Below are 27,013 nucleotides of genomic sequence, written 5' to 3' on the forward strand. Positions count from 1 at the left end.
TCAACATTTGACATTTCCTGTTTCACTGTGGACTGAAAATTTGGCACTTTCTGTTCGCTCGTATGATGTCTATATTTGCATGAAGCAGAATGTATAATATACAGTATAAGTTGTTATGTGTCGGACGCAGCCCGGAGAACCGACCAGCATTTGAAGGACCCAGTATGAAATAAGCAGAGCACGGTACAAAGGATAACTAAATTTAATTACATAACAGTGATGTGGAAAAACATAACAAATGAGTGCGCGGACTGGCGAGGTGGTGAAACGGTGCGCTCCCAGCTGCACAAACGGTTCGGAGCCAGAAACTGTTCGGACCCAAGGACCCCGCCGACACCCCCCAGGTGGCCGCGACAAACTGAGTCTGTGAAAGAAGAAATCATCATGTGAGTCCACACTCCACACACAGAGAGACCGCTCAAAGGTGTACATAAACAGCAAACACTTCCTGGCTTAATCACTAATCAGCTTCCCATCCTGCAGGCATGGAACACCCAGTTCACAAACTCCAACTGCAGTGGAAGCTGATTAAACGACTAACATAACAGCTCAATATAATAAGGTGTGAGGGACACCACATTTACTGACTGTACAAATGTTAGTCACAAAACCTAACGTACCTCAGGAAGTGTGCTGACGAGTGTGAGACCTCACCCCCTCCTCTTTCACAGACCATGCATCAAACCTGGACGTTCTCTGCATCCACTGATGATGAGATGGCTCTCGAGACGATGATCTCACCCGTCTGGTCACAAGGTTGAGTCTCTGGCAAATACACACTGTGTACTCCAGACTTAAATGCCACCATGCTCCAATCCGTGTAGATGCACCACAGCTGTGAGTCCTGATGAGCTGCACTTGATCAGCCTCAGGTGATCAGGGTGAGGTCCTGGTAACTCTGCCACAAAGCCACTCAGTCCTAAACGCAAGCCACCTGGAAGGAAAAACAAAAGACAGGACAGAAGACAGAAACAAAAGGCAGCCAGGCCCCCCCAGCCATACAACAGCACCCCACCCTCACGGGAAGCCTCCCGGCAACCACACAAACCTGGCCCGGGAGAAACACCCCCCTCCAGGGACCATGGCTGGAAACCGTATCTGCATTCATCTTCCAACAGAATCTTCATCTAACAGAACGGTTGATGTCTTCTCCTCTGGCTGCATCTTTGCCTTTGTTTCTGTCAGTCAATTAGCACAGGTGTGGCCAGGAGTTCTTGAACCTGTGCGGTCAGCCTTTGTCCAACCATGTTTACAGTCTGATTAGTCATAAACAAAAAAGACAAACACAAACAACCAAACCACCCCCCCCTCCCCAGAGGACCGTCCCATCAAACCCCGGGAAGAGGAGAAAAGAAAAACAACCCAAACTTAAGCTTGCAAAAAAAACGCTAACACCCCCCCCCCCCCCCCCCCCCCCCCCCCCCCCCCCCCCCCCACGACGACATGTAGGGACCAACACCCCCCAGAGGACATCCCGCCAGCTCCAGGAGTAATAACCACAGCCGAGGTCCCTCTGGGATCCAACGTCACCCACGGGGACTCCCAGCGCCTCCCAGAGGACCGTTCCATCAACCCCAGGAGACGCCTCCCCTCCCCAATTTGGTAAGATTGTAATTCACGTCGGCAGTAATGACACCCGGTTACGCCAAACGGAGGTCACTAAAATTAACATTAAATCGGTGTGTAACTTTACAAAAACAATGTCGGACTCTGTAGTTTTCTCTGGGCCCCTCCCCAATCGGACCGGGAGTGACATGTTTAGCCGCATGTTCTCCTTGAATTGCTGGCTGTCTGAGTGGTGTCCAAAAAATGAGGTGGGCTTCATAGATAATTGGCAAAGCTTCTGGGGAAAACCTGGTCTTGTTAGGAGAGACGGCATCCATCCCACTTTGGATGGAGCAGCTCTCATTTCTAGAAATCTGGCCAATTTTCTTAAATCCTCCAAACCGTGACTATCCAGGGTTGGGACCAGGAAGCAGAGTTGTAGTCTTACACACCTCTCTGCAGCTTCTCTCCCCCTGCCATCCCCTCATTACCCCATCCCTGTAGAGACGGTGCCTGCTCCCAGACTACCAATAACCAGCAAAAATCTATTTAAGCATAAAAATTCAAAAAGAAAAATAATATAGCACCTTCAACTGCACCACAGACTAAAACAGTTAAATGTGGTCTATTAAACATTAGGTCTCTCTCTTCTAAGTCCCTGTTGGTAAATGATATAATAATTGATCAACATATTGATTTATTCTGCCGTACAGAAACCTGGTTACAGCAGGATGAATATGTTAGTTTAAATGAGTCAACACCCCCGAGTCACACTAACTGTCAGAATGCTCGTAGCAAGGGCCGGGGCAGAGGATTAGCAGCAATCTTCCATTCCAGCTTATTAATTAATCAAAAACCCAGACAGAGCTTTAATTCATTTGAAAGCTTGACTCTTAGTCTTGTCCATCCAAATTGGAAGTCCCAAAAACCAGTTTTATTTGTTATTATCTATCGTCCACCTGGTCGTTACTGTGAGTTTCTCTGTGAATTTTCAGACCTTTTGTCTGACTTAGTGCTTAGCTCAGATAAGATAATTATAGTGGGCGATTTTAACATCCACACAGATGCTGAGAATGACAGCCTCAACACTGCATTTAATCTATTATTAGACTCTATTGGCTTTGCTCAAAAAGTAAATGAGTCCACCCACCACTTTAATCATATCTTAGATCTTGTTCTGACTTATGGTATGGAAATAGAAGACTTAACAGTATTCCCTGAAAACTCCCTTCTGTCTGATCATTTCTTAATAACATTTACATTTACTCTGATGGACTACCCAGCAGTGGGGAATAAGTTTCATTACACTAGAAGTCTTTCAGAAAGCGCTGTAACTAGGTTTAAGGATATGATTCCTTCTTTATGTTCTCTAATGCCATATACCAACACAGTGCAGAGTAGCTAGCTAAACTCTGTAAGTGAGATAGAGTATCTCGTCAATAGTTTTACATCCTCATTGAAGACAACTTTGGATGCTGTAGCTCCTCTGAAAAAGAGAGCTTTAAATCAGAAGTACCTGACTCCGTGGTATAACTCACAAACTCGTAGCTTAAAGCAGATAACCCGTAAGTTGGAGAGGAAATGGCGTCTCACTAATTTAGAAGATCTTCACTTAGCCTGGAAAAAGAGTCTGTTGCTCTATAAAAAAGCCCTCCGTAAAGCTAGGACATCTTTCTACTCATCACTAATTGAAGAAAATAAGAACAACCCCAGGTTTCTTTTCAGCACTGTAGCCAGGCTGACAAAGAGTCAGAGCTCTATTGAGCTGAGTATTCCATTAACTTTAACTAGTAATGACTTCATGACTTTCTTTGCTAACAAAATTTTAACTATTAGAGAAAAAATTACTCATAACCATCCCAAAGACGTATCGTTATCTTTGGCTGCTTTCAGTGATGCCGGTATTTGGTTAGACTCTTTCTCTCCGATTGTTCTGAGTTATTTTCATTAGTTACTTCATCCAAACCATCAACATGTTTATTAGACCCCATTCCTACCAGGCTGCTCAAGGAAGCCCTACCATTATTTAATGCTTCGATCTTAAATATGATCAATCTATCTTTGTTAGTTGGCTATGTACCACAGGCTTTTAAGGTGGCAGTAATTAAACCATTACTTAAAAGCCATCACTTGACCCAGCTATCTTAGCTAATTACAGGCCAATCTCCAACCTTCCTTTTCTCTCATAAATTCTTGAAAGGGTAGTTGTAAAACAGCTAACTGATCATCTGCAGAGGAATGGTCTATTTGAAGAGTTTCAGTCAGGTTTTAGAATTCATCATAGTACAGAAACAGCATTAGTGAAGGTTACAAATGATCTTCTTATGGCCTCAGACAGTGCACTCATCTCTGTGCTTGTTCTGTTAGACCTCAGTGCTGCTTTTGATACTGTTGACCATAAAATTTTATTACAGAGATTAGAGCATGCCATAGGTATTAAAGGCACTGCGCTGTGGTGGTTTGAATCATATTTGTCTAATAGATTACAATTTGTTCATGTAAATGGGGAATCTTCTTCACAGACTAAAGTTACTTATGGAGTTCCACAAGGTTCTGTGCTAGGACCAATTTTATTCACTTTATACATGCTTCCCTTAGGTAGTATTATTAGACGGTATTGCTTAAATTTTCATTGTTACGCAGATGATACCCAGCTTTATCTATCCATGAAGCCAGAGGACACACACCAATTAGCTAAACTGCAGGATTGTCTTACAGACATAAAGACATGGATGACCTCTAATTTCCTGCTTTTAAACTCAGATAAAACTGAAGTTATTGTACCTGGCCCCACAAATCTTAGAAACATGGTGTCTAACCAGATCCTTACTCTGGATGGCATTACCCTGACCTCTAGTAATACTGTGAGAAATATTGGAGTCATTTTTGATCAGGATATGTCATTCAAAGCGCATATTAAACAAATATGTAGGACTGCTTTTTTGCATTTACGCAATATCTCTAAAATCAGAAAGGTCTTGTCTCAGAGTGATGCTGAAAAACTAATTCATGCATTTATTTCCTCTAGGCTGGACTATTGTAATTCATTATTATCAGGTTGTCCTAAAAGTTCCCTAAAAAGCCTTCAGTTAATTCAAAATGCTGCAGCTAGAGTACTGACGGGGACTAGAAGGAGAGAGCATATCTCACCCATATTGGCCTCTCTTCATTGGCTTCATGTTAATTCTAGAATAGAATTTAAAATTCTTCTTCTTACTTATAAGGTTTTGAATAATCAGGTCCCATCTTATCTTAGGGACCTCGTAGTACCATATCACCCCAATAGAGCGCTTCGCTCTCAGACTGCAGGCTTACTTGTAGTTCCTAGGGTTTGTAAGAGTAGAATGGGAGGCAGAGCCTTCAGCTTTCAGGCTCCTCTCCTGTGGAACCAGCTCCCAATTCAGATCAGGGAGACAGACACCCTCTCTACTTTTAAGATTAGGCTTAAAACTTTCCTTTTTGCGTGACCCCTGAACCATCCCTTAGTTATGCTGCTATAGACGTAGACTGCTGGGGGGTTCCCATGATGCACTGTTTCTTTCTCTTTTTGCTCTGTATGCACCACTCTGCATTTAATCATTAGTGATCGATCTCTGCTCCCCTCCACAGCATGTCTTTTTCCTGGTTCTCTCCCTCAGCCCCAACCAGTCCCAGCAGAAAACTGCCCCTCCCTGAGCCTGGTTCTGCTGGAGGTTTCTTCCTGTTAAAAGGGAGTTTTTCCTTCCCACTGTAGCCAAGTGCTTGCTCACAGGGGGTCGTTTTGACCGTTGGGGTTTTACATAATTATTGTATGGCCTTGCCTTACAATATAAAGCACCTTGGGGCAACTGTTTGTTGTGATTTGGCGCTATATAAAAAAATTGATTGATTGATTGATTGATTGATGACCAACGGACCCAGCCCCGGCCGTCCACGGCTAGATGGACCCACAGCCCTTTCCCCCCCAGAGGACACCACAGTCACACCCTGAGGGTGGAAACTGGGGGGGAAAAACAAAAGGAAAGAAAAAAAAACATACAAACAAAACAACCCCAACCCCACCCCCTCGGCGCAGTGGAAACTGGAAGCATGTCCAGTGTCACCAACCATGACTATACCCCAGAAGCCAACCGGGAGGAGTGGAACAGCGGCTAAGGCAGACGGCACAAAATGGCGCCACCCCTCTGACTTCCAAACCAGCCACCAGCTGCGGGTATATCCCACTGCCCCAAACCTCAGCCACGCCGATGGCAGACGGCTCAAAGGCGCGCTGAAGCCGGAGGTGGAACAGGAAATCAACAAAAAAAAACAAAAAAAACAACACCCCAAACCCCCCGGGTGCAGAGGTTACCTGGGAAACGCCCAGCATAACCAAACTGCACCACTCCAGCAACGCCGACACGTACGGCTCACACGGCTGGAGCCAGAGGAGAAGAGAGGGCAAAACAAAAAACAAAAAAAAAGAAAAAAGAAAAAACAACCCAATTACCCCCCCATCATCCCCCAGGGGACCGTCCCATCAAACCCTGGGAGGTGAAACCAAAAAAAATAAAAAGAAAGACTAACAGACTAACATACAGTCATCTGGGTCCTTTTTATGCTCCAGATAGACTGCAGGGTCACGACCCCAGAACACTAAATAGTGTTAAAAAATCCCACACAAAAAACAACTCAAAAAACACCCACAAAAAATGAACCAACACAAAACTAATAAGTGATTTATACCGTCAAGCTCAAACAAATGGAACACACCTGTTCCAACTTAAGAGCTTAACGGTAATGTGACTCAGTCACCAACAGAGGGAGCCAGAGTGCTGAAAATAAAAAAAACCCTTTGGTAACAGAGAAAATAATTCATGCTGCTTTTCCTGTGAGCAGCTGTGTGTAACACACAACCAAAAATGTGCTTCAACTAAATTACGCCGGAGCTGTCACAACAGACGCAGTAGCTATCTTTACCCGGGGAAACGGGGCTACAACTGTAACAACAGGAAGCACAGTGACCCGTGCCACAGAGCTCCACCGTGCGCGTTCACCCATTACAGACACACTCTTGCAGCTCCCGTTTAAACCTCTTATCCGGTCGAAGTGTGACGTGAAGCCGTCGCCAGTCACACTCCACCATGACCCTCGGATAAGGCACACACAGGAACACGGCTGCAAGAGAGCTCAAATCAGTATTCGATAATGGGTTCTCAAACACGCACCATCCGGGCGGAGAGCACCCGCAACTGATCCGGATAACTTCTGAACGTCTGCTGCTGCCTTCCCGGCGCGTTACCGTCTCTGCTACCGCTGGGTCCGTGATGTTTGGCCAGAGACTACTGTTATGTGTCGGACGCAGCCCGGAGAACCGACCAGCATTTGAAGGACCCAGTATAAAATAAGCAGAGCACGGTACAAAGGATAACAAAATTTAATTACATAACAGTGATGTGAAAAATACAACAAATGAGTGCGCGGTCTGGCGTGGTGGAATTGCGGTGTGCTCCCAGCAGCACTAACGGTCCGGAGCCAGAAACTGTTCAGACTCAAGGACCCCGCCGACACCCCCCAGGTGGCCGCGACAAACCGAGTCTGTGAAAGAAGAAATCATCATGTGAGTCCACACTCCACACACAGAGAGACCGCTCAAAGGTGTACATAAACAGCAAACACTTCCTGGCTTAATCACTAATCAGCTTCCCATCCTGCAGGCATGGAACACCCAGTTCACAAACTCCAACTGCAGTGGAAGCTGATTAAACGACTAACATAACAGCTCAATATAATAAGGTGTGAGGGACACCACATTTACTGACTGTACAAATGTTAGTCACAAAACCTAACGTACCTCAGGAAGTGTGCTGACGAGCGTGAGACCTCACCCCCTCCTCTTTCACAGACCATGCATCAAACCTGGACGTTCTCTGCATCCACTGATGATGAGATGGCTCTCGAGACGACGATCTCACCCGTCTGGTCACAAGGTCGAGTCTCTGGCAAATACACACTGTGTACTCCAGACTTAAATGCCACCATGCTCCAATCCGTGTAGATGCACCATAGCTGTGAGTCCTGATGAGCTGCACTTGATCAGCCTCAGGTGATCAGGGTGAGGTCCTGGTAACTCAGCCACAAAGCCACTCAGTCCTAAACGCAAGCCACCTGGAAGGAAAAACAAAAGACAGGACAGAAGACAGAAACAAAAGGCAGCCAGGCCCCCCCAGCCATACAACAATAAGTCGCAGGAATGTTACCAGTGTTCTACAGACCCCCATGCAGCAGATACTACAAAATCACACAAATATCTTACATACAAGATCATACTAGATACAAGATCTTAGACCAACTATCAAGTCTTTAGTCCTGGTCATCAGTATTCTGTTATTTTGAAACTTCTGGCTTGAAGGACATGTGGTGGTTTCATCGTGTTCAGCATATGACTGCACCAATCAACCTAGTCTAAAGAAGGATATTTTGCGATGATATTTTGTTTTCCAGATTTCCCTCAGATCTTAAAAGACCAGTTATATGATGAGCAGGAATATATTAGGAGTCACCTTCAACAATTAGGATATTTATTGGACATGTCCCTAGCGGTAAGCTGTTTAATAGCGTAATCTCCAAAAATGATCATAAATTCAACCCTTTATACAACCACTGCAAATCTGGCATGTTTGTAATTTCAGAGCAGCTAATGTCTTAACTTTTATGGTGTGCCAATGGACGAAGAGGTTAGGACACAACCCCTTAGAGCACTGTGGGTTTGATTACCAAAAGGTGTTTACTGCAGGTTATTTTCACTCAGTTTCAAAACACAATTCCACTCAGCGTTAAAGAAAAACCACAAAAATTTAAAAGTACTTTAAGTAAGAATATGACATGAGATACCTTGGGTCCAGGCAAACCTTCCCCTGGTGGTCCTCTGCTTCCTGGTGGCCCCCTTGGTCCCTCCACACCCTACAAAGATAATTCATAATCCATTTTACTGTGTAAAAATATTGTATACATAAATGTATATAATGACACATCATAACATTATTAAAAGTTACAATAAAAGTTAACAATTCTAAAACCTGGTGGCATTTACACTATAATACAAATCATAGTTTGCTTTAAAAGCATTGATACTGGTGAGAGAACCACTTTAGGTGGTAAAAAGTTCCAAGGCGTAATAGCTCGATTGCTAAAGAAATTTTTCTCACATTCAGCCTCGATCTATTTACTTCCAGGCTCATTTCATGGCCTCTAAGGCCAACATACCTCCTCATTTCAAAGAACACATTAAAGTTAACATTTTCAAAGCAGTGCAAAATGTTATACATTTCGATCAAGTCTCCTCAAGTTCTTCTATCTTCAAGTGTAGTAAGACCCAATTCCAAGAGCCTCTCCTTATAAGGCAGATTTTTAAATTCTGGTACCAACTTAGTGGCCCTTCTTTGTACTTTTTCCAAAGTATTTTTGTCTTTCTGAAGATATGGTGACCACGCCTGCACACAATATTCGAGATGAGGACAAACGAACATTTTATACAAAAGAAGAAAGGAGTCTCCATCAATGAATGAAAAGCCCCTTTTTATCATCCCAAGAACTCTGTTGGCTTTTGCCGCCAAATGAGCAATGTGGCGGGAGAAGGACAGGTCCTTAGAAATCAGTACACCTAGATCTCTTTCCTCTAAGACAGTTTCTAATTGTTTTTCATTCATGAAATAATTATAACGTGGGTTTTTTCTACCGATGTGGAGAACTTTGCATTTTCCTTCATTAAAACCGAGCAGCCACTGTCCAGACCAGGCCATGAGGCCTGTCTATGTAAAAGGATACATTTTTATAAAAAACAACAACAACAAAAACAAACAAACAAGGGCAGCACTGACCCTTATCTGCATTGCTGAGCCCAACGTTGAACTTGTTCTAAGTGAAGTGACCTTATGTACCATGTTTCATCTTGACCTATCAAATCTTTCTCAAGGTATAGCGTACACAAGGTTTCAGACTTTGCCTCATGTTGGTCACAATTAGAACTGAAACATATGCAACACTGAACTTGTCTGAGATCTTAGTGAGGTGACGTTTCACCTTGATGCACAAAGTCTGTCAAGATATTGTGTACACAAGGTTTCAGAGACTCTGCCTCCTAGAAGCCACAATTATAATTTAAATGTGCCTAAACATTGTACTTGTCTGTGGACTAAGTGAGGTGACTCTGTGTACCAACACTGGCTTTAATACATAAAGTTTTTGTACAGATATCATGTACACATCGATAACATGCACACTCTAAGTCAAGCAGTTCCTAGGACGGCTCTGCGTTTGGCAATGTCAGTACAAAGACAATCATTTAAAACTGATTTTGAAGCAAATAGAGTATACTTATAAAAAACATGGAATTTAGTAATTTCATGAGTTCCAGCAATAGCGGATGATGACAGTTGGCAGGTACTTACCTTCTCACCCTGTATTCCTATGCCAGGGAGGCCAACGGGCCCAGGAAGCCCTGGAGGGCCAAAATCCCCCTGTAGGATCACATGAGAAAACATGATTACAGCATGTAAATGTAAATAAGATAACAGCAAATTTGTGTTTGGAGAACACCCAAGTGCAAATATTTTGCTAAGATCGTCTTGTACATTCCCTTTGTTCAGCAATAAGTACACAGACCTTTTTAAGCAGCTCAACGCAAACCTAATAGCATGTGCTTTGTCTTTTCATGCATCACATAAAATATTTTGTGATCCACAGAAATCACTTAAGGCAATACGCCTGAAAACATAGTGAGCCTTAATTTGAGTGCTTTGTCATTACTGTGAGAGAACATTGCAATCTACTGTGATGACCTTTGCCATAAGGCCACAGTAAAACTGTCAGCGCCATCTGACAACCTGCCAAATCCGCATACAAAGACAAAACTAGATCAAAAGTACTCAGAGAGCACACTGAACCCAAACCCACATTTCAAACTACCAAGCATGTAGAGAAAATATGATAGAGCTCTGTAACTCATTTCAATTACAGTGCATATTTTCTGATACTATATTAGCAGGTCTAGAGCAAGTGGCTTAGTGGGAAAAGGAGTCGGGCTGCCAATATGTAGCCCTGCGCTCAGTTCCTGGTAACATTACCTGTCTGTGACCTTGGACAAGTAAATCATTTGCAGTGTCCCAGTCTACCCAGCTATAAATGGGTATCATCCTTGGCTGGGGACATACCCAGTGTTAGACTGGCATTCCATCCAGGTGCAGTTTCAGTCTGTATTTTCTTCAAGCTATGGAATCCAGGCATAAACTCTGGCATCAATGGGCCTCTGAGCCTGTATAGGTCTTCTTCTCTATATTAGCAGGTTCAGAGCAGGAGTTGGGCTTCCAATATGTAGATCTGGGTTTGATTCCTGGTCATTCTACCTGTCTGTGACCTTGGAGAAGAAAATCATTTGTAGTGTCCCATTTGACTCAGGTGTAAATGGGTATCAGATTGTGGGGACCTTTCTTACTTCAGACTGGCTTGTTTTCCAAGTGCAGTTGTAGACTTTCATCATCCGCTTCATGCTAGGAAACTGAGGATAAGCACTAGCACCTGTAGAACTTACCTCTTCCTCTCCTATATATTAACATGGGGATTGAAATTTGACCTTGACCTATGATCATTGACCAGTTGTGGCCAAAAATCACAGGCCCAATGTACCTGTCAATTTTGACCAAAATCTGATTAGGTGTCGTTCAGGGGTTCATAGTGAAGTCACCCCACTGTGAACTCGCCCCAAGTGAATTCACCCCAATCCAGGTGAAGTCCCCCAGATCCAGGTGAAGTCACCCCACTCTAGCAACACAATATTTCAATTCGGATATGTTCATGTAATAAATTATTTATACACACCATCATCATAATACATTGTTCTTGCTCAAGTTTTGTTAGCAAGATGTGTTTTAAGGTAGAGTCATGTAATTGTAGGTTAAAAAAGCCCATTGATGGGAGAAGCAGGGAGCACCCAGTTCTATACATCACACTGGCAGGTTCCTAAATTTAACCTAGTCATTCTTAATTATTTAACAAAAAAATAAGTATGGATAGCTAGAGTGTGGTGACATCACTGAAAAAGTGGGGTGACTTCACCTGGACTGGGGTGACTTCACCTGCGGTGAGTTCACAATGTGGTGACTCGCTACCCGTTCAGGTATCTTGCCTACAGTCACAGCTAAAAGGAGCACATAAGACCGAACGTCTCCAGCGGCATCACTAAAAACACTGAATTCAATCCAAAAATGTAAATATTATAAGTATTCCACTAATATTTCTTGACCGTCTGTTTTAAACCAAACCCAAAGTAGCATTTGTCTTACATTTGCCTTTCATACCTCCGTCCATGCTTATGTCCCACAATAGCTGGTAGTTCCCCAAAGACCTCAGCAATACCTACAATTTAGATTCTTCAACATGCCACTGCTGGGTTCAGTTAATTTTTTAACCTTTCCCACATTTATCAGCTCAAAGACTAAATCCTTGAAGGCACCGACTTTTCCAGCTCTTGTTCTTCACAATAGGACTCTGGTTTTATCTTCATGCCTGCGTGAAGGCTTATCAGCCGGTTGTCTAATTTACAGCTAGTCTGTACTCTACCTTGTCCCCTTTGATTCCAGCTCCTGGCTGTCCTCTGGGCCCCCGTGGCCCAACCAAGCCTTGTTGTCCCTGTGAAAAGAGATAAGTTATAGGATTCTGTCTCTTTTAATACGAGCTGATGTGAGGTTATATGCAGGACACAGGGGACATTGACAGAATTATATTTTCAGCTTCTTTGATGAATGCCTTCTTGGTAATTACAAATAAATGAGAAATCTTTGCTCCTCATCCATACTCTACCTAATATTAGTTTTTGCAGCACAGACAGACCACTAAATTCAGATGTGGGTTTTATGATTGAAATTGAGGTGATAAAAAGTCCATTTGAATTCTTGTTTGACAACTTCTGCATGAGATATTTTGGGTAAAGCTTTGTTGGCACAAACAGCAATCAGACAGAGCTTGATTTGCCAAAGTTGGTTTGGCACCAAACGTAAACTTACTCAAAATCCGTGCACAGCGACTCTGTCTGATGATGTGCACAGTGGTCCTCAGAGCTGAGATAACCAATGACTGCTCTCATCATTAACATCTATGCACAGCTTGAGGAGATGTTCACAAAAACATGAATTATGCATTGGCCTGCGTTATTAATCTGTTGCCATGAAATCCTTATTGTGTGCCCACACGTTCAAATGCATGAAAAGAAGAGGATCAAAGCATAACTGATGTGTGGTAACAGCAGTATGTTATATTTGAAGCTGATTCCATTCCAAAATGAAAGTAAAAAGGTCATTAAAACATATCTGCATTCACATGATGGCAAAGTTCCTCAGGAGGTGCAAACCCAGTGAACACATCATGTTTCATATTTAGGGAATAACCCTGCTGTGTCTGATGATTTGTGGACGTTCATGCTGTTATACAGTCGCAAATTGAGCTTTACCGGTGAGGTTTAAATGGCTATTTGCAACCATATAACAGCATGACTGTCTGCAAATCATCAGACACAAGGGGGTTATCCCCATTTTAATTCAATTTCATTGTTTGCACAGTTTATTTTTCTGTTGGAAATTCGGTCGACGAGGCTTACCGTGCGCTGAGGCAGCGTTGCTCCAAAAGTGGTCAGGGCACAGAGTAATCCATCAAATGTGAAAATCCATCAAATGTGAAACGGTAATTCTGTATCAGAATCCACATCAGTACTTTCATATGGTATCTTAAATTCACCTATTTCGGTGGTGGCGGCGGTACGCGTCTTTCTCACGCTCTCAGCTAACAGCTAGCAGCGCGCGCAGCCAGTGTTCTGTCGCATTGTGCATCTCATCGCATAAATCGACAGTTCCGCATCCCGACAATATTGCGCATGCGTGCACATGCGCAGTTGCGCAGAGGACAGGGATGACATTCGACAGACATGACATCTCATCAGAACACCAGTCAGGGCGCGGAGTAATACATCTAAATGTGAAACGATCGAATATTTTGCCACCGTTACGCCAATATTATACAGTCTGAAATCTCACATGCTTAACCAATCAGATTTGCGGAAAAAATGTAATTGGATTAGAATCATAATTATATCTTTAATAGTAAGTCCCTTTGGCTGCTCCCTTGTTTTTTGCACTCGGGGTCGCCACAGCAAATCCAAGGTGGATCTGCATGTTGAATTGGCACAAGTTTTATGCCGGATGCCCTTCCTGACGCAACTCCACATTACATGGAGAAATGTAGCAGGGGTGGGATTTGATCCTGGAACCTTCTGAACTGAAACCAAGCGCATTAACCACTTGGCCACCACCCCTGCTTGTATAAGGTACTTTATGTACCTTTTTGTAAAAGGTTCAATTTTGTTCTTTTATGGTAATTTTTGTACTGTATATTGATGAGGCTATAAAAGAATTTGACAAATCTTTATAATTATATCTTTAATGCAAAATAATAATCACTTGGCACACAAAAATTTCCTAGTTCCAATCCTTAAATAAATCATGGCCATGCAATTAGGATCTTATTCTGGAATATTGCTAAGATGGGGTCACAATAAGGCTCTTGTTCTGATGCATTAATAAGTTGGTGCCATGTAATGAAAATTGGGAATGTTCCCTATAATGACTGATCTGGCATCAGTACACCACTGATTCGCCAGCTGCCATCCATTTACTGAGACTCTGCTTTCACCTTTTGGTTGTTGTTGCACCACCAGTCTTACTGACCACCGTATAGGTACCACTCTACATCTATATGGTTGCTTAGCTGCAATGTTTCTGTCTTTGCATGTGTGACAGTTCTTTGTTGTGCTTTCATTTTGTTATTGGTATTATGGTCATAGCACATGGTCACCCCACTGAGTCTGGTCTGCTTGAGATTTCTTCCTGTCATCAAAAACCCCTGAGGGTTTTTTTCCCCCTCACCACTATTGCCAGTGTGCTTGCTCAGGTCATGAGTACAGTTAGACCGTACTTGTGTGTCACGCCTTAGGGCAACTTGGGGCAATGCTGTGATTTGGGTAAATAAATTGAACTGAATGTAATAACATGTTCTTCTGGCGCATTAATAAGTTGTAGCCACACATTAAGGATCTTGTTCTCTTGCATTAATAAGTCATGGCCAAGCAATAAGAATCTCTTTCTGACACATGAATAACACTTAGCTTGATAAGGATCTTGTTATGATGCATTAATAATTCATGGTCATGCAACATGGATCTTGTAATGAAGCATTGATAAGTTGAGGCCATACAATAAGGATACTGCTCTAATGCATGAATACCAACAAGATCAATGCAATAAGAATCTTTGTTATTATGCATCAATAAGTCATGGCCAAGCCAAAACAAACAAAAAAAAATCTTGTTCTGACATATTAATTAGCCACAGATGCACTAAGAGGCCATGGGATAAAGATCATGCTGTGATGGATTAATATGTCTTTGGCCATACAATAAGGATCTTGTTCTTGTGCAGTAAAACATTATAGCCATGCAATAAGCATCTTATTCTGGTGCACTAATAATGTGTGGTCCTGTTGTACTGATTCATTCATGTTGTGTTCATGTATTACAAATCTTTTTATGGTGTAGTCATAAGTGGTGGCCATGCAATAATAATCTTGTGCTGATGTATTCAGGAAAATACAATCCACATGTCAACGAATGTTAAGATGTAAATTAACTAAGTTAAAGTGTACTGTGACATATAATAAAGCATCATTTTTGACATTTTCTGGCATGTATGTATATCTGGTGATATACATACCCATGAATAAAACAAAAGGGGAAATCCTGTGAATAACATCTACCAAACAGTACAATGCAATCCAGATTTAACAGTTTATAAATCTGGGCAGAAAATAATGTTTCCATCCTCCATCAGTGGAGAATCTCCCTGCATCTGTTAGACCTTACTTCTTTTTCTAAGCAGCGTGTAATGTAAATCCATATGTACCTTAAATCTTACACAGCCAGATCAGTGAAACTTTTATTTCATGTTCACAGCGTGCATATGAGTGTTTTCAATCAGCTTGACTTGGTTGAAATATTGCGCGTGTGGGTTTGTGTTCACGACTTCCTCTATGTAATGGATGGACGCTTGGTGCAGGTGGGCGGGGCATCACTCCTGAGGCATGTACATATTATTTTCATTATATCTTAAAAAAGGCTCATTTTAAGCATTACTGAGCTTTTTTGTGTGTGAAAAAAAACAGCGAATCAAGTATTGTGTTTTCTGTAAATGGATTCATATGCTGTGGTCATGTAATAAGGATCGCCTTCTGATGCTATAATAATTCATTGCAATTCATAAGGATCTTGTCCTGATTGTATTAATAAATCATGGCCATTCTAATACCCTAATAAGTTGTGGTCAAACAATAAAATTCTTGTTAGAATTTCTTTAGTAAGTTATTGCATTAATTAGCTGTGGCCATGCAAGAAGGATCCTGTTCCGATACATTAATAATTCATGGTCTGGCAATAAGGATCTTGTCCTGATTGTATTAATAAATCATGGCCATTCTAATACCCTAATAAGTTGTGGTCAAACAATAAAATTCTTGTTAGAATTTCTTTAGTAAGTTATTGCATTAATTAGCTGTGGCCATGCAAGAAGGATCCTGTTCTGATAATTCATGGTCTGGTAATAAGGATCTTGTCCTGATTGTATCAATAAATCATGGCCATTCTAATACCCTAATAAGTTGTGGTCAAACAATAAAATTCTTGTTAGAATTTCTTTAGTAAGTTATTGCATTAATTAGCTGTGGCCATGCAAGAAGGATCCTGTTCCGATACATTAATAATTCATGGTCTGGCAATAAGGATCTTGTCCTGATTGTATTAATAAATCATGGCCATTCTAATACCCTAATAAGTTGTGGTCAAACAATAAAATTCTTGTTAGAATTTCTTTAGTAAGTTATTGCATTAATTAGCTGTGGCCATGCAAGAAGGATCCTGTTCCGATAATTGATGGTCTGGCAATAAGGATCTTGTCCTGATTGTATTAATAAATCATGGCCATTCTAATACCCTAAGAAGTTGTGGTCAAACAATAAAATTCTTGTTAGAATTTCTTTAGTAAGTTATTGCATTAATTAGCTGTGGCCATGCAAGAAGGATCCTGTTCTGATGCATTAATAAGTCAGCCCTCGCAATAAAGATCTTGTGCTGATGCATTTAATAAGTCATGGCCAAGGAAAAATAATCTTGTTCTGACATATTAATAAAGCTTGGTCATGTAATAAGAATGTTGTTATGATGCATTCATGGTCTTGCAATAAGGATCTTGTTCTGATGCATTATACCATGGTCAGTGAGAATTCCATGTCTAACTGGTGTGCATTATTTTCATGTATATGCACACGTAGTTCGGCGAGTTAAGTCACTGTAATATCACTCTGCTCTGGTCATCACCATAGCAACGCAGAGATCAGATCAGCTGTGTTTTGACAGGTCAATGACAGAAACACGATAAAACATGGATTTCCAAGTGAATTTTAATATTTCTGGTCAAAATATAACATTTGAGGAATGGAAAGAGGAGGAGAGCAAACGAGAAGAACAGCAAAAGCAACGGCATAAAGATTTAACATCGGACAAACTGGACAAGATTGAAGACGGGAAAGAAGAAGAGAACGATTGCCAAGGATGAAAATATCTTGAGATTGGCATAAAATAGTCCCAAATACTTATGCATTTTATCAAGTTCTGTTAACTTAAATAAATATTTGTGTGTTAGCTCACTGTGTGAGACCATGGTATAAGGGGATTAAACAACGAGAAGCCGCGCATTATATGGTTTGAATGCACATTGCTTCGCGTCGTGGTGTTTTAGACTCTGTGTCGTGCATTCAAACCGTATAATGCACGGCTTCTTGTTGTTTAAACCTTACTTAATAATTCATGGTCTTGCAATAAAGATCTTGTTCTGATGCATTAATAATTCATGATCTTGCAATAAGGATCTTGTTCAGATGCATTAATAACTCATGATCTTGCAATAAGGATCTTGTTCTGATGCATTAATAATTCATGATCTTTCCATAAGGATCTTGTTCTGATGCATTAATAATTCCTGATCTTGCAATAAGGATCTTGTTCGGATGCATTAATAACTCATGATCTTGCAATAAGGATCTTGTTCTGATGCATTAATAATTCATGATCTTGTAATAAGGATCTTGTTCGGATGCATTAATAACTCATGATCTTGCAATAAGGATCTTGTTCTGATGCATTAATAATTCATGGTCTTGCCATAAGGATCTTGTTCAGCTGCATTAATAACTCATGATCTTGCAATAAGGATCTTGTTCTGATGTATTAATAATTCATGATCTTGCAATAGGGATCTTGTTCGGATGCATTAATAACTCATGATCTTGCATTAAGGATCTTGTTCTGATGCATTAATAATTCATGATCTTGCAATAAGGATCTTATTCGGATGCATTAATAACTCATGATCTTGCAATAAGGATCTTGTTCTGATGCTTTAATAATTCATGGTCTTGCCATAAGGATCTTGTTCAACTGCATTAATAACTCATGATCTTGCAATAAGGATCTTATTCGGATGCATTAATAACTCATGATCTTGCAATAAGGATCTTGTTCTGATGCATTAATAATTCATGATCTTGCAATAAGGATCTTGTTCAGATGCATTAATAACTCATGATCTTGCAATAAGGATCTTGTTCTGATGCATTAATAATTCATGGTCTTGCCATAAGGATCTTGTTCAGCTGCATTAATAACTCATGATCTTGCATTAAGGATCTTGTTCTGATGCATTAATAATTCATGATCTTGCAATAAGGATCTTATTCGGATGCATTAATAACTCATGATCTTGCAATAAGGATCTTGTTCTGATGCTTTAATAATTCATGGTCTTGCCATAAGGATCTTGTTCAACTGCATTAATAACTCATGATCTTGCAATAAGGATCTTATTCGGATGCATTAATAACTCATGATCTTGCAATAAGGATCTTGTTCTGATGCATTAATAATTCATGATCTTGCAATAAGGATCTTGTTCAGATGCATTAATAACTCATGATCTTGCAATAAGGATCTTGTTCTGATGCATTAATAATTAATGGTCTTGCAATAAAGATCTTGTTCTGATGCATTACTAATTCATGATCTTGCAATAATGATCTGTTCAGATGCATTAATAACTCATGATCTTGCAATAAGGATCTTGTTCTGATGCATTAATAATTCATGGTCTTGCCATAAGGATCTTGTTCGGCTGCATTAATAATTCATGATCTTGCAATTAAGGATCTTGTTCTGATGCATTAATAATTCATGATCTTGCAATAAGGATCTTCTTCTGATGCATTAATAATTCATGGTCTTGCAATAAGGATCTTGTTCTGATGCATTAATAACTCATGATCTTGCAATAAGGATCTTGTTCGGATGCATTAATAACAAATGATCTTGCAATAAGGATCTTGTTCGGATGCATTATTAATTCATGATCTTGCAATAAGGATCTTGTTCTGATGGATTAATAATTCATGATCTTGCAATAAGGATCTTGTTCTGATGCATTAATAATTCATGGTCTTGCCATAAGGATCGTGTTCGGATGCATTAATAACCCATGATCTTGCAATAAGTATCTTGTTCTGATGCATTAATAATTCATGATCTTGGTATAATGATCTTGTTCTGATGCATTAATAATTCGTGGTCTTGCAATAAGGATCTTGTTCTGATGCATTAATAATTCATGATCTTGCAATAAGGATCTTCTTCTGATGCATTAATAATTCATGGTCTTGCAATAAGGATCTTGTTCTGATGCATTAATAACTCATGATCTTGCAATAAGGATCTTGTTCGGATGCATTAATAACAAATGATCTTGCAATAAGGATCTTGTTCGGATGCATTATTAATTCATGATCTTGCAATAAGGATCTTGTTCTGATGGATTAATAATTCATGATCTTGCAATAAGGATCTTGTTCTGATGCATTAATAATTCATGGTCTTGCCATAAGGATCGTGTTCGGATGCATTAATAACCCATGATCTTGCAATAAGTATCTTGTTCTGATGCATTAATAATTCATGATCTTGGTATAATGATCTTGTTCTGATGCATTAATAATTCGTGGTCTTGCAATAAGGATCTTGTTCTGATGCATTAATAATTCATGATCTTGCAATAAGGATCTTGTTCGGATGCATTAATAACTCATGATCTTGCAATAAGGATCTTGTTCTGATGCATTAATAATTCATGATCTTGCAATAAGGATCTTGTTCTGATGCATTAATAATTCATGGTCTTGCAATAAAGATCTTGTTCTGATGCATTAATAATTCATGATCTTGCAATAATGATCTTGTTCAGATGCATTAATAACTCATGATCTTGCAATAAGGATCTTGTTCTGATGATGCATTAATAATTCATGGTCTTGCCATAAGGATCTTGTTCTGATGCATTAATAATTCATGGTCTTGCCATAAGGATCGTGTTCTGATGCATTAATAACCCATGATCTTGCAATAAGTATCTTGTTCTGATGCATTAATAATTCATGATCTTGGTATAATGATCTTGTTCTGATGCATTAATAATTCGTGGTCTTGCAATAAGGATCTTGTTCTGATGCATTAATAATTCATGATCTTGCAATAAGGATCTTGTTCTGATGCATTAATAATTCATGATCTTGCAATAAGGATCTTGTTCGGAAGGATTAATCATTCATAGTCTTGCAATAAGGATCTTGTTCCGATGCATTAATAATTCATGATCTTGCAATAAGGATCTTGTTCTGATGCATTAATAATTCATGGTCTTGCCATAAGGATCGTGTTCTGATGCATTAATAATTCATGATCTTGCAATAAGGATCTTGTTCTGATGCATTAATAATTCATGATCTTTCCATAAGGATCTTGTTCTGATGCATTAATAATTCATGATCTTGCAATAAGGATCTTGTTCTGATGCATTAATAATTCATGATCTTGCAATAAGGATCTTGTTCGGATGCATTAATAACTCATGATCTTGCAATAAGGATCTTGTTCTGATGCATTAATAATTCATGATCTTGCAGTAAGGATCTTGTTCTGATGCATTAATAATTCATGGTCTTGCAATAAAGATCTTGTTCTGATGCATTAATAATTCATGATCTTGCAATAATGATCTTGTTCAGATGCATTAATAACTCATGATCTTGCAATAAGGATCTTGTTCTGATGATGCATTAATAATTCATGGTCTTGCCATAAGGATCTTGTTCGGCTGCATTAATAAGTCATGATCTTGCAATAAGGATCTTGTTCTGATGCATTAATAATTCATGATCTTGCAATAAGGATCTTGTTCTGATGCATTAATAATTCATGGTCTTGAAATAAGGATATTGTTCTGATGCATTAATAACCCATGATCTTGCAATAAGGATCTTGTTCTGATGCATTAATGATTCATGGTCTTGCAATAAGGATCTTGTTCTGATGCATTAATAATTCATGATATTGCAATAAGGATCTTGTTCTGATGCATTAATAATTCATGGTCTTGCCATAAGGATCTTGTTCGGCTGCATTAAGAACTCATGATCTTGCAATAAGGATCTTGTTCTGATGCATTAATAATTCATGATCTTGCAATAGGATCTTGTTCTGATGCATTAATAACTCATGATCTTGCAATAAGGATCTTATTCAGATGCATTAATAACTCATGATCTTGCAATAAGGATCTTGTTCTGATGCATTAATAATTCATGATCTTGCAATAAGGATCTTGTTCGGATGCATTATTAACTCATGATCTTGCAATAAGGATCTTGTTCTGATGCATTAATAATTCATGATCTTGCAATAAGGATCTTGTTCTGATGCATTAATAATTCATGGTCTTGAAATAAGGATATTGTTCTGATGCATTAATAATTCATGATCTTGCAATAAGGATCTTGTTTGGATGTATTAATAATTCATGATATTTCAATAAGGATCTTGTTCTGATGCATTAATAATTCATGGTCTTGCAATAAGGATCTTGTTCTGATGCATTAATAATTCATGATCTTGCAATAAGGATCTTCAGATGCATTAATAATTCATGATCTTGCAATAAGGATCTTGTTAGGATGCATTATTAACTCATGATCTTGCAATAAGGATCTTGTTCTGATGCATTAATAATTCATGATCTTGCAATAAGGATCTTGTTCTGATGCATTAATAATTCATGGTCTTGAAATAAGGATATTGTTCTGATGCATTAATAATTCATGATCTTGCAATAAGGATCTTGTTTGGATGTATTAATAATTCATGATATTTCAATAAGGATCTTGTTCTGATGCATTAATAATTCATGGTCTTGCCATAAGGATCTTGTTCGGCTGCATTAATAACCCATGATCTTGCAATAAGGATCTTGTTCTGATGCATTAATAATTCATGATCTTTGCATAAGGATCTTGTTCTGATGCATTAATAATTAATGGTCTTGCAATAAGGATCTTGTTCTGATGCATTAATAATTCATGGTCTTGCAATAAGGATCTTGTTCTGATGCATTAATAATTCATGATCTTGCAATAAGGATCTTGTTCTGATGCATTAATAATTCATGGTCTTGCCATAAGGATCTTGTTCGGCTGCATTAAGAACTCATGATCTTGCAATAAGGATCTTGTTCTGATGCATTAATAATTCATGATCTTGCAATAAGGATCTTGTTCTGATGCATTAATAACTCATGATCTTGCAATACGGATCTTATTCGGATGCATTAATAACTCATGATCTTGCAATAAGGATCTTGTTCTGATGCATTAATAATTCATGATCTTGCAATAAGGATCTTGTTCGGATGCATTATTAACTCATGATCTTGCAATAAGGATCTTGTTCTGATGCATTAATAATTCATGATCTTGCAATAAGGATCTTGTTCTGATGCATTAATAATTCATGGTCTTGAAATAAGGATATTGTTCTGATGCATTAATAATTCATGATCTTGCAATAAGGATCTTGTTTGGATGTATTAATAATTCATGATATTTCAATAAGGATCTTGTTCTGATGCATTAATAATTCATGGTCTTGCAATAAGGATCTTGTTCTGATGCATTAATAATTCATGATCTTGCAATAAGGATCTTCAGATGCATTAATAACTCATGATCTTTCAATAAGGATCTTGTTCTGATGCATTAATAATTCATGGTCTTGCCATAAGGATCTTGTTCGGCTGCATTAATAACTCATGATCTTGCAATAAGGATCTTGTTCTGATGCATTAATAATTCGTGATCTTGCAATAATGATCTTGTTCTGATGCATTAATAATTCGTGATCTTGCAATAAGGATCTTGTTCTGATGCATTAATAATTCGTGATCTTGCAATAATGATCTTGTTCTGATGCATTAATAATTCATGGTCTTGCAATAAGGATCTTGTTCTGATGCATTATTACCCCATGATCTTGCAATAAGGATCCTGTTCTGATGCATTAATAATTCATGATCTTGCCATAAGGATCTTGTTCTGATGCATTAATAATTCATGATCTTGCAATAAGGATCTTGTTCTGCATTAATAAGTCGTAAATACCAGTGAATACATTTTTCAAACATGTCTGGGGGAAATATTCAAATATTAAAAAGACTGAACAGGAATACAGCAATGAGTTTGTGCAGTTATTCAAGTTGACAGTAAATACAAAAAAGAGCGCACTGTATTGACGCATACTCCTCTTGAGAAATTCCAATAGATGTACAGCTGCAAATGAATTTGCATGACAATGAGGCATAAAAAAAACCCCAGATCTATTATCAGAACTCTACCATCTCTTATTTTGGCACAGAATCCAAGGTGATAATGATGTGGAGAAAGGATAACATCATTGCTCAGCTCTTGTGGATTTGGAACATGTCAGGGCTCATTGTGTGAAGAACACAACTTTTAAATGAGAATACCACCTGGGAGTTTGTCGTCAAATGTGATGAGGATAAAATAAGCACCTTGGTCGCCTTCTCCGAGGAAAGGCAACATATGCTTAATCGAATGAAGGTTCAGGAAAATGGAAACAGGATTTTAGTTAAATTGTAGTTACTGCAGCAGGTAGCTCTATGAGATACAGAGTTGGACCACCAATTTGTAGACCTGTCTTTGATTTCTGGTCAAGCTACCTATCTGTGTCCTGAGACAAGACATCTGCATTGTTTCAGTCCATTCATGTACTGAATTCCTGTCCTGTCCATGGGGAGCTGTAGACTTATTTGCTGCACATTACCGACTTCAAGGTTAAACATCCGCACCAATGGGCCTCAGAGACTGTCCAGGACTTCTTATAGTTACAGGGCTTCATGATGTACAGCCACTCTGCATGTTGAACCACAGCTAAGAAGTGAATACTTTGTTTTTCCTTGAATACTACACAGCTTAGTAGTCATTGTGGTTCTGTAATGACAGAAACAACAAAGTGTTTCAGCCAACAATTAGAAAGAAATCTTTCTGTTTTACTCAGGTTTTTGCCATCAACAAACATTAACTTTTAAATTAAAGTGACTTGAATTGTTGATTTCTAGACTTATTTGTAGTATAATTGTGCTTTTGAGGCATATTTATTTTAAAAGGTCGTAAGTTGAGAGAGACAGAAAGAGCAAGAAGAAGTGTCTGCTTTCGCTACAGTGACAGAAAATCCTTTCTGCGTGGTTATGTGCACTTGCCACTGTTATCTGAGTTTTAGAACGTATCTGATGTTAACTCAGCCACACGGGATGTGCAGCCAGTACACAATGAGTGTCAGTCCCAAGCCCGGATAACTGAGTGTTGTGCCAGGAAGTGAATCCAGTGTAAAACAAGCCAAAAACAAAGATGCAGAGTATAAATTGTATTGCCATACCGGATTGGTTGAGGCCCAGGTTAACAATGATTACCGTTGCCAACAGGGTGCCGGTGGAAACTGGGCTACTGGTAGGTGAAGAAAAGAGGAGGAGAATGTGTCCAGAGATAGAGAGAGAAGAGGAAAACTAGAAGGGTGGAAGTGAGAGTCAGGACATTGAATGCTGGCAAAGGGACTGGTAAAGGGACACAGCTGGTTGACATCATGGAGAGAAGAAAGGTAGACATATTGTGTGTGCAAGAGACCAAGTGGAAGGGAAGTAAAAACAGGAGCATAGGCGGTGGGTTCAAGTTGCTGTATCATGGTGTAGATAGGAAGAGAAATGGTGTTGGTGTTAATTTTAAAGGAAGATTATGTTAAGAGTGTGTTGGAGGTTAAGCGAGTGTCTGACAGTGTGATGAGTGTGAAGTTGGAAAGGGGTAATGATGAATATCATCAGTGCATATGCCCCACAGGTAGGTTGTGAGATAAAGGAGAAAGAAGATTTCTGGAGTGGGTTAGATGAGGTGATGGAGAGTGTGCCCAAGCATGAAAGAGTGGTGATTGGAGCGGATACACCACAAAGACAAGATATTTAATGTTCAAACTGGTAAACTTTACTGTTTTTGTGCAAATATTTGCTCATTTTGAAATGGATGCCTGCAACACATTTCAAAAAAGCTGGGACAGTGATATTTTTACCACTGTTACATCACCTTTCCTTCTGACAACACTCTATAAGCATTTGGGAACTGAGGACACTAATTCTTGAAGCTTTGTAGGTGCAATTCTTTCCTATTCTTGCTCAATGTATGACTTACGTTGTTCAGCAGTCCGCTGTCTCCATTGTTGTATTTTGCGCTTTATAATGTGCCACACAATTTCAGTGGGCGACAGGTCTGGACTGCAGGCAGGCCAGTCTAGTACCCACACTCGTTTACTACGAAGCCACACTGTTGTAACACATGCAGAATGTGGCTTGGCATTGTCTTGCTGAAATAAGCAGGGACGTCCCTGACAAAGACGTTGCTTGGATGGCAGCATGTTTTGCTCCAAAACCTGGATGTACCTTTCAGCACTGATGGTGCCATCACAGATGTGTAAACTGCCCATGCCATGGGCACTAACACACCCCCATACCATCACAGATGCTGGCTTTTAAACTTTGCGCTGGTAACAATCTGGATGGTCTTTTTCCTCTTTTGTCCAGAGGACACGACGTCCATGATTTCCAAAAACAATGTGAAATGTGGACTCATCAGACCACAGCACAGTTTTCCACTTTGCGCTTGTCCAATTCAAATGAGCTCGGGCCTAGAGAAGACGGCGGTGTTTCTGGATGTTGTTGATGTATGGCTTTCACTTTGCATGGTAGAGTTTTAACTTGCACTTGTAGATGTAGCGACGAACTGTGTTAACTGACAATGGTTTTCTGAAGTGTTCCTGAGCCCACGCAGTAAGATCCTTTATAGAATGATGTTGGTTTTTAATGCAGTGCCGCCTGAGGGATCAAAGGTCACGGGCATTCAATCTTGGTTTTCAGCCTTGCCGCTTACGTGTAGAAAGTTCTGTGAATCTTCTGATTGTATTATGGACTGTAGATGATGGAATTCATAAATTCCTTGCAATTGAATGTTGAGAAACATTGTTCTTAAACTGTTGGACTATTTTTTTAAGCAGTTGTTCACAAAGTGGTGATCCTCGCCCCATCTTTGCTTGTGAATGGCTGAGCCTTTTGGGGATGCTCCTTTTATACCCAATCATGACACTCAACTGTTTCCAATTAACCTGTTCACCTGTGGAATGTTCCAAAGAGGGGTTCTTTGAGCATTCATCAACTTTCTCAGTCTTTTATTACAACCCCAATTCCAGTGAAGTTGGGACGTTGTGTAAAATGTAAATAAAAACAGAATATAATGATTTACAAATCCTCTTCAACCTATATTCAATTGAATACACTACAAAGACGATATTTAATGTTCAAACTGATAAACTTTATTGTTTTTGTGCAAATATTTGCTTATTTTGAAATGGATGCCTGCAACACGATTGAAAAAAGCTGGGACAGTGGTATGTTTACTCCTGTGTTACATCACCTTTCCTCCTAACAACACTCAATAAGCATTTGGGAACTGAGGACACAAACTGTTGAAGCTTTGTAGGTGGAATTCTTTCCCATTCTTTCTTAATGTTTAACTTCAGTTGTTCAACAGTCCAGAGTCTCCGTTGTCGTATTTTGTGCTTCATAATGCTCCACACATTTTCAATGGGTGACAGGTCTGGACTGCAGGCAGGCCAGTCTAGTACCCGCACTGTTTTACTACGAAGCCACACTGTTGTAACATGTGCAGAATGTGGCTTGGCATTGTCTTGCTGAAATAAGCAGAGACGTCCCTGAAAAAGATGTTGCTTGGATGGCAGCATGTATTGCTCCAAAACCTGGATGTACCTTTCAGCATTGATGGTGCCATCACAGATGTGTAAGTTGCCCATGCCATGGGCACTAACACACCCCCATACCATCACAGATGCTGGCTTTTGAACTTTGCACTGGTA

General features: G+C 39.7%; 1 protein-coding gene across 1 annotated transcript in view; it reads right to left on the reverse strand.

The window, feature by feature from the left end:
• LOC117515755 (collagen alpha-1(XXVIII) chain-like) overlaps window positions 1–27,013 on the reverse strand; it is an 88,276-nt gene that overhangs the window by 34,374 nt on the left and 26,889 nt on the right. The window contains 3 exon segments of the mRNA XM_034176465.1: window positions 8,398–8,466; window positions 9,954–10,022; window positions 12,121–12,189. Of these exon segments, the coding sequence (XP_034032356.1) occupies window positions 8,398–8,466; window positions 9,954–10,022; window positions 12,121–12,189 (207 nt within the window).

Source organism: Thalassophryne amazonica, chromosome 1, assembly GCF_902500255.1.
Source record: "Thalassophryne amazonica chromosome 1, fThaAma1.1, whole genome shotgun sequence".
NCBI classification, from domain to species: Eukaryota; Metazoa; Chordata; class Actinopteri; order Batrachoidiformes; family Batrachoididae; genus Thalassophryne; species Thalassophryne amazonica.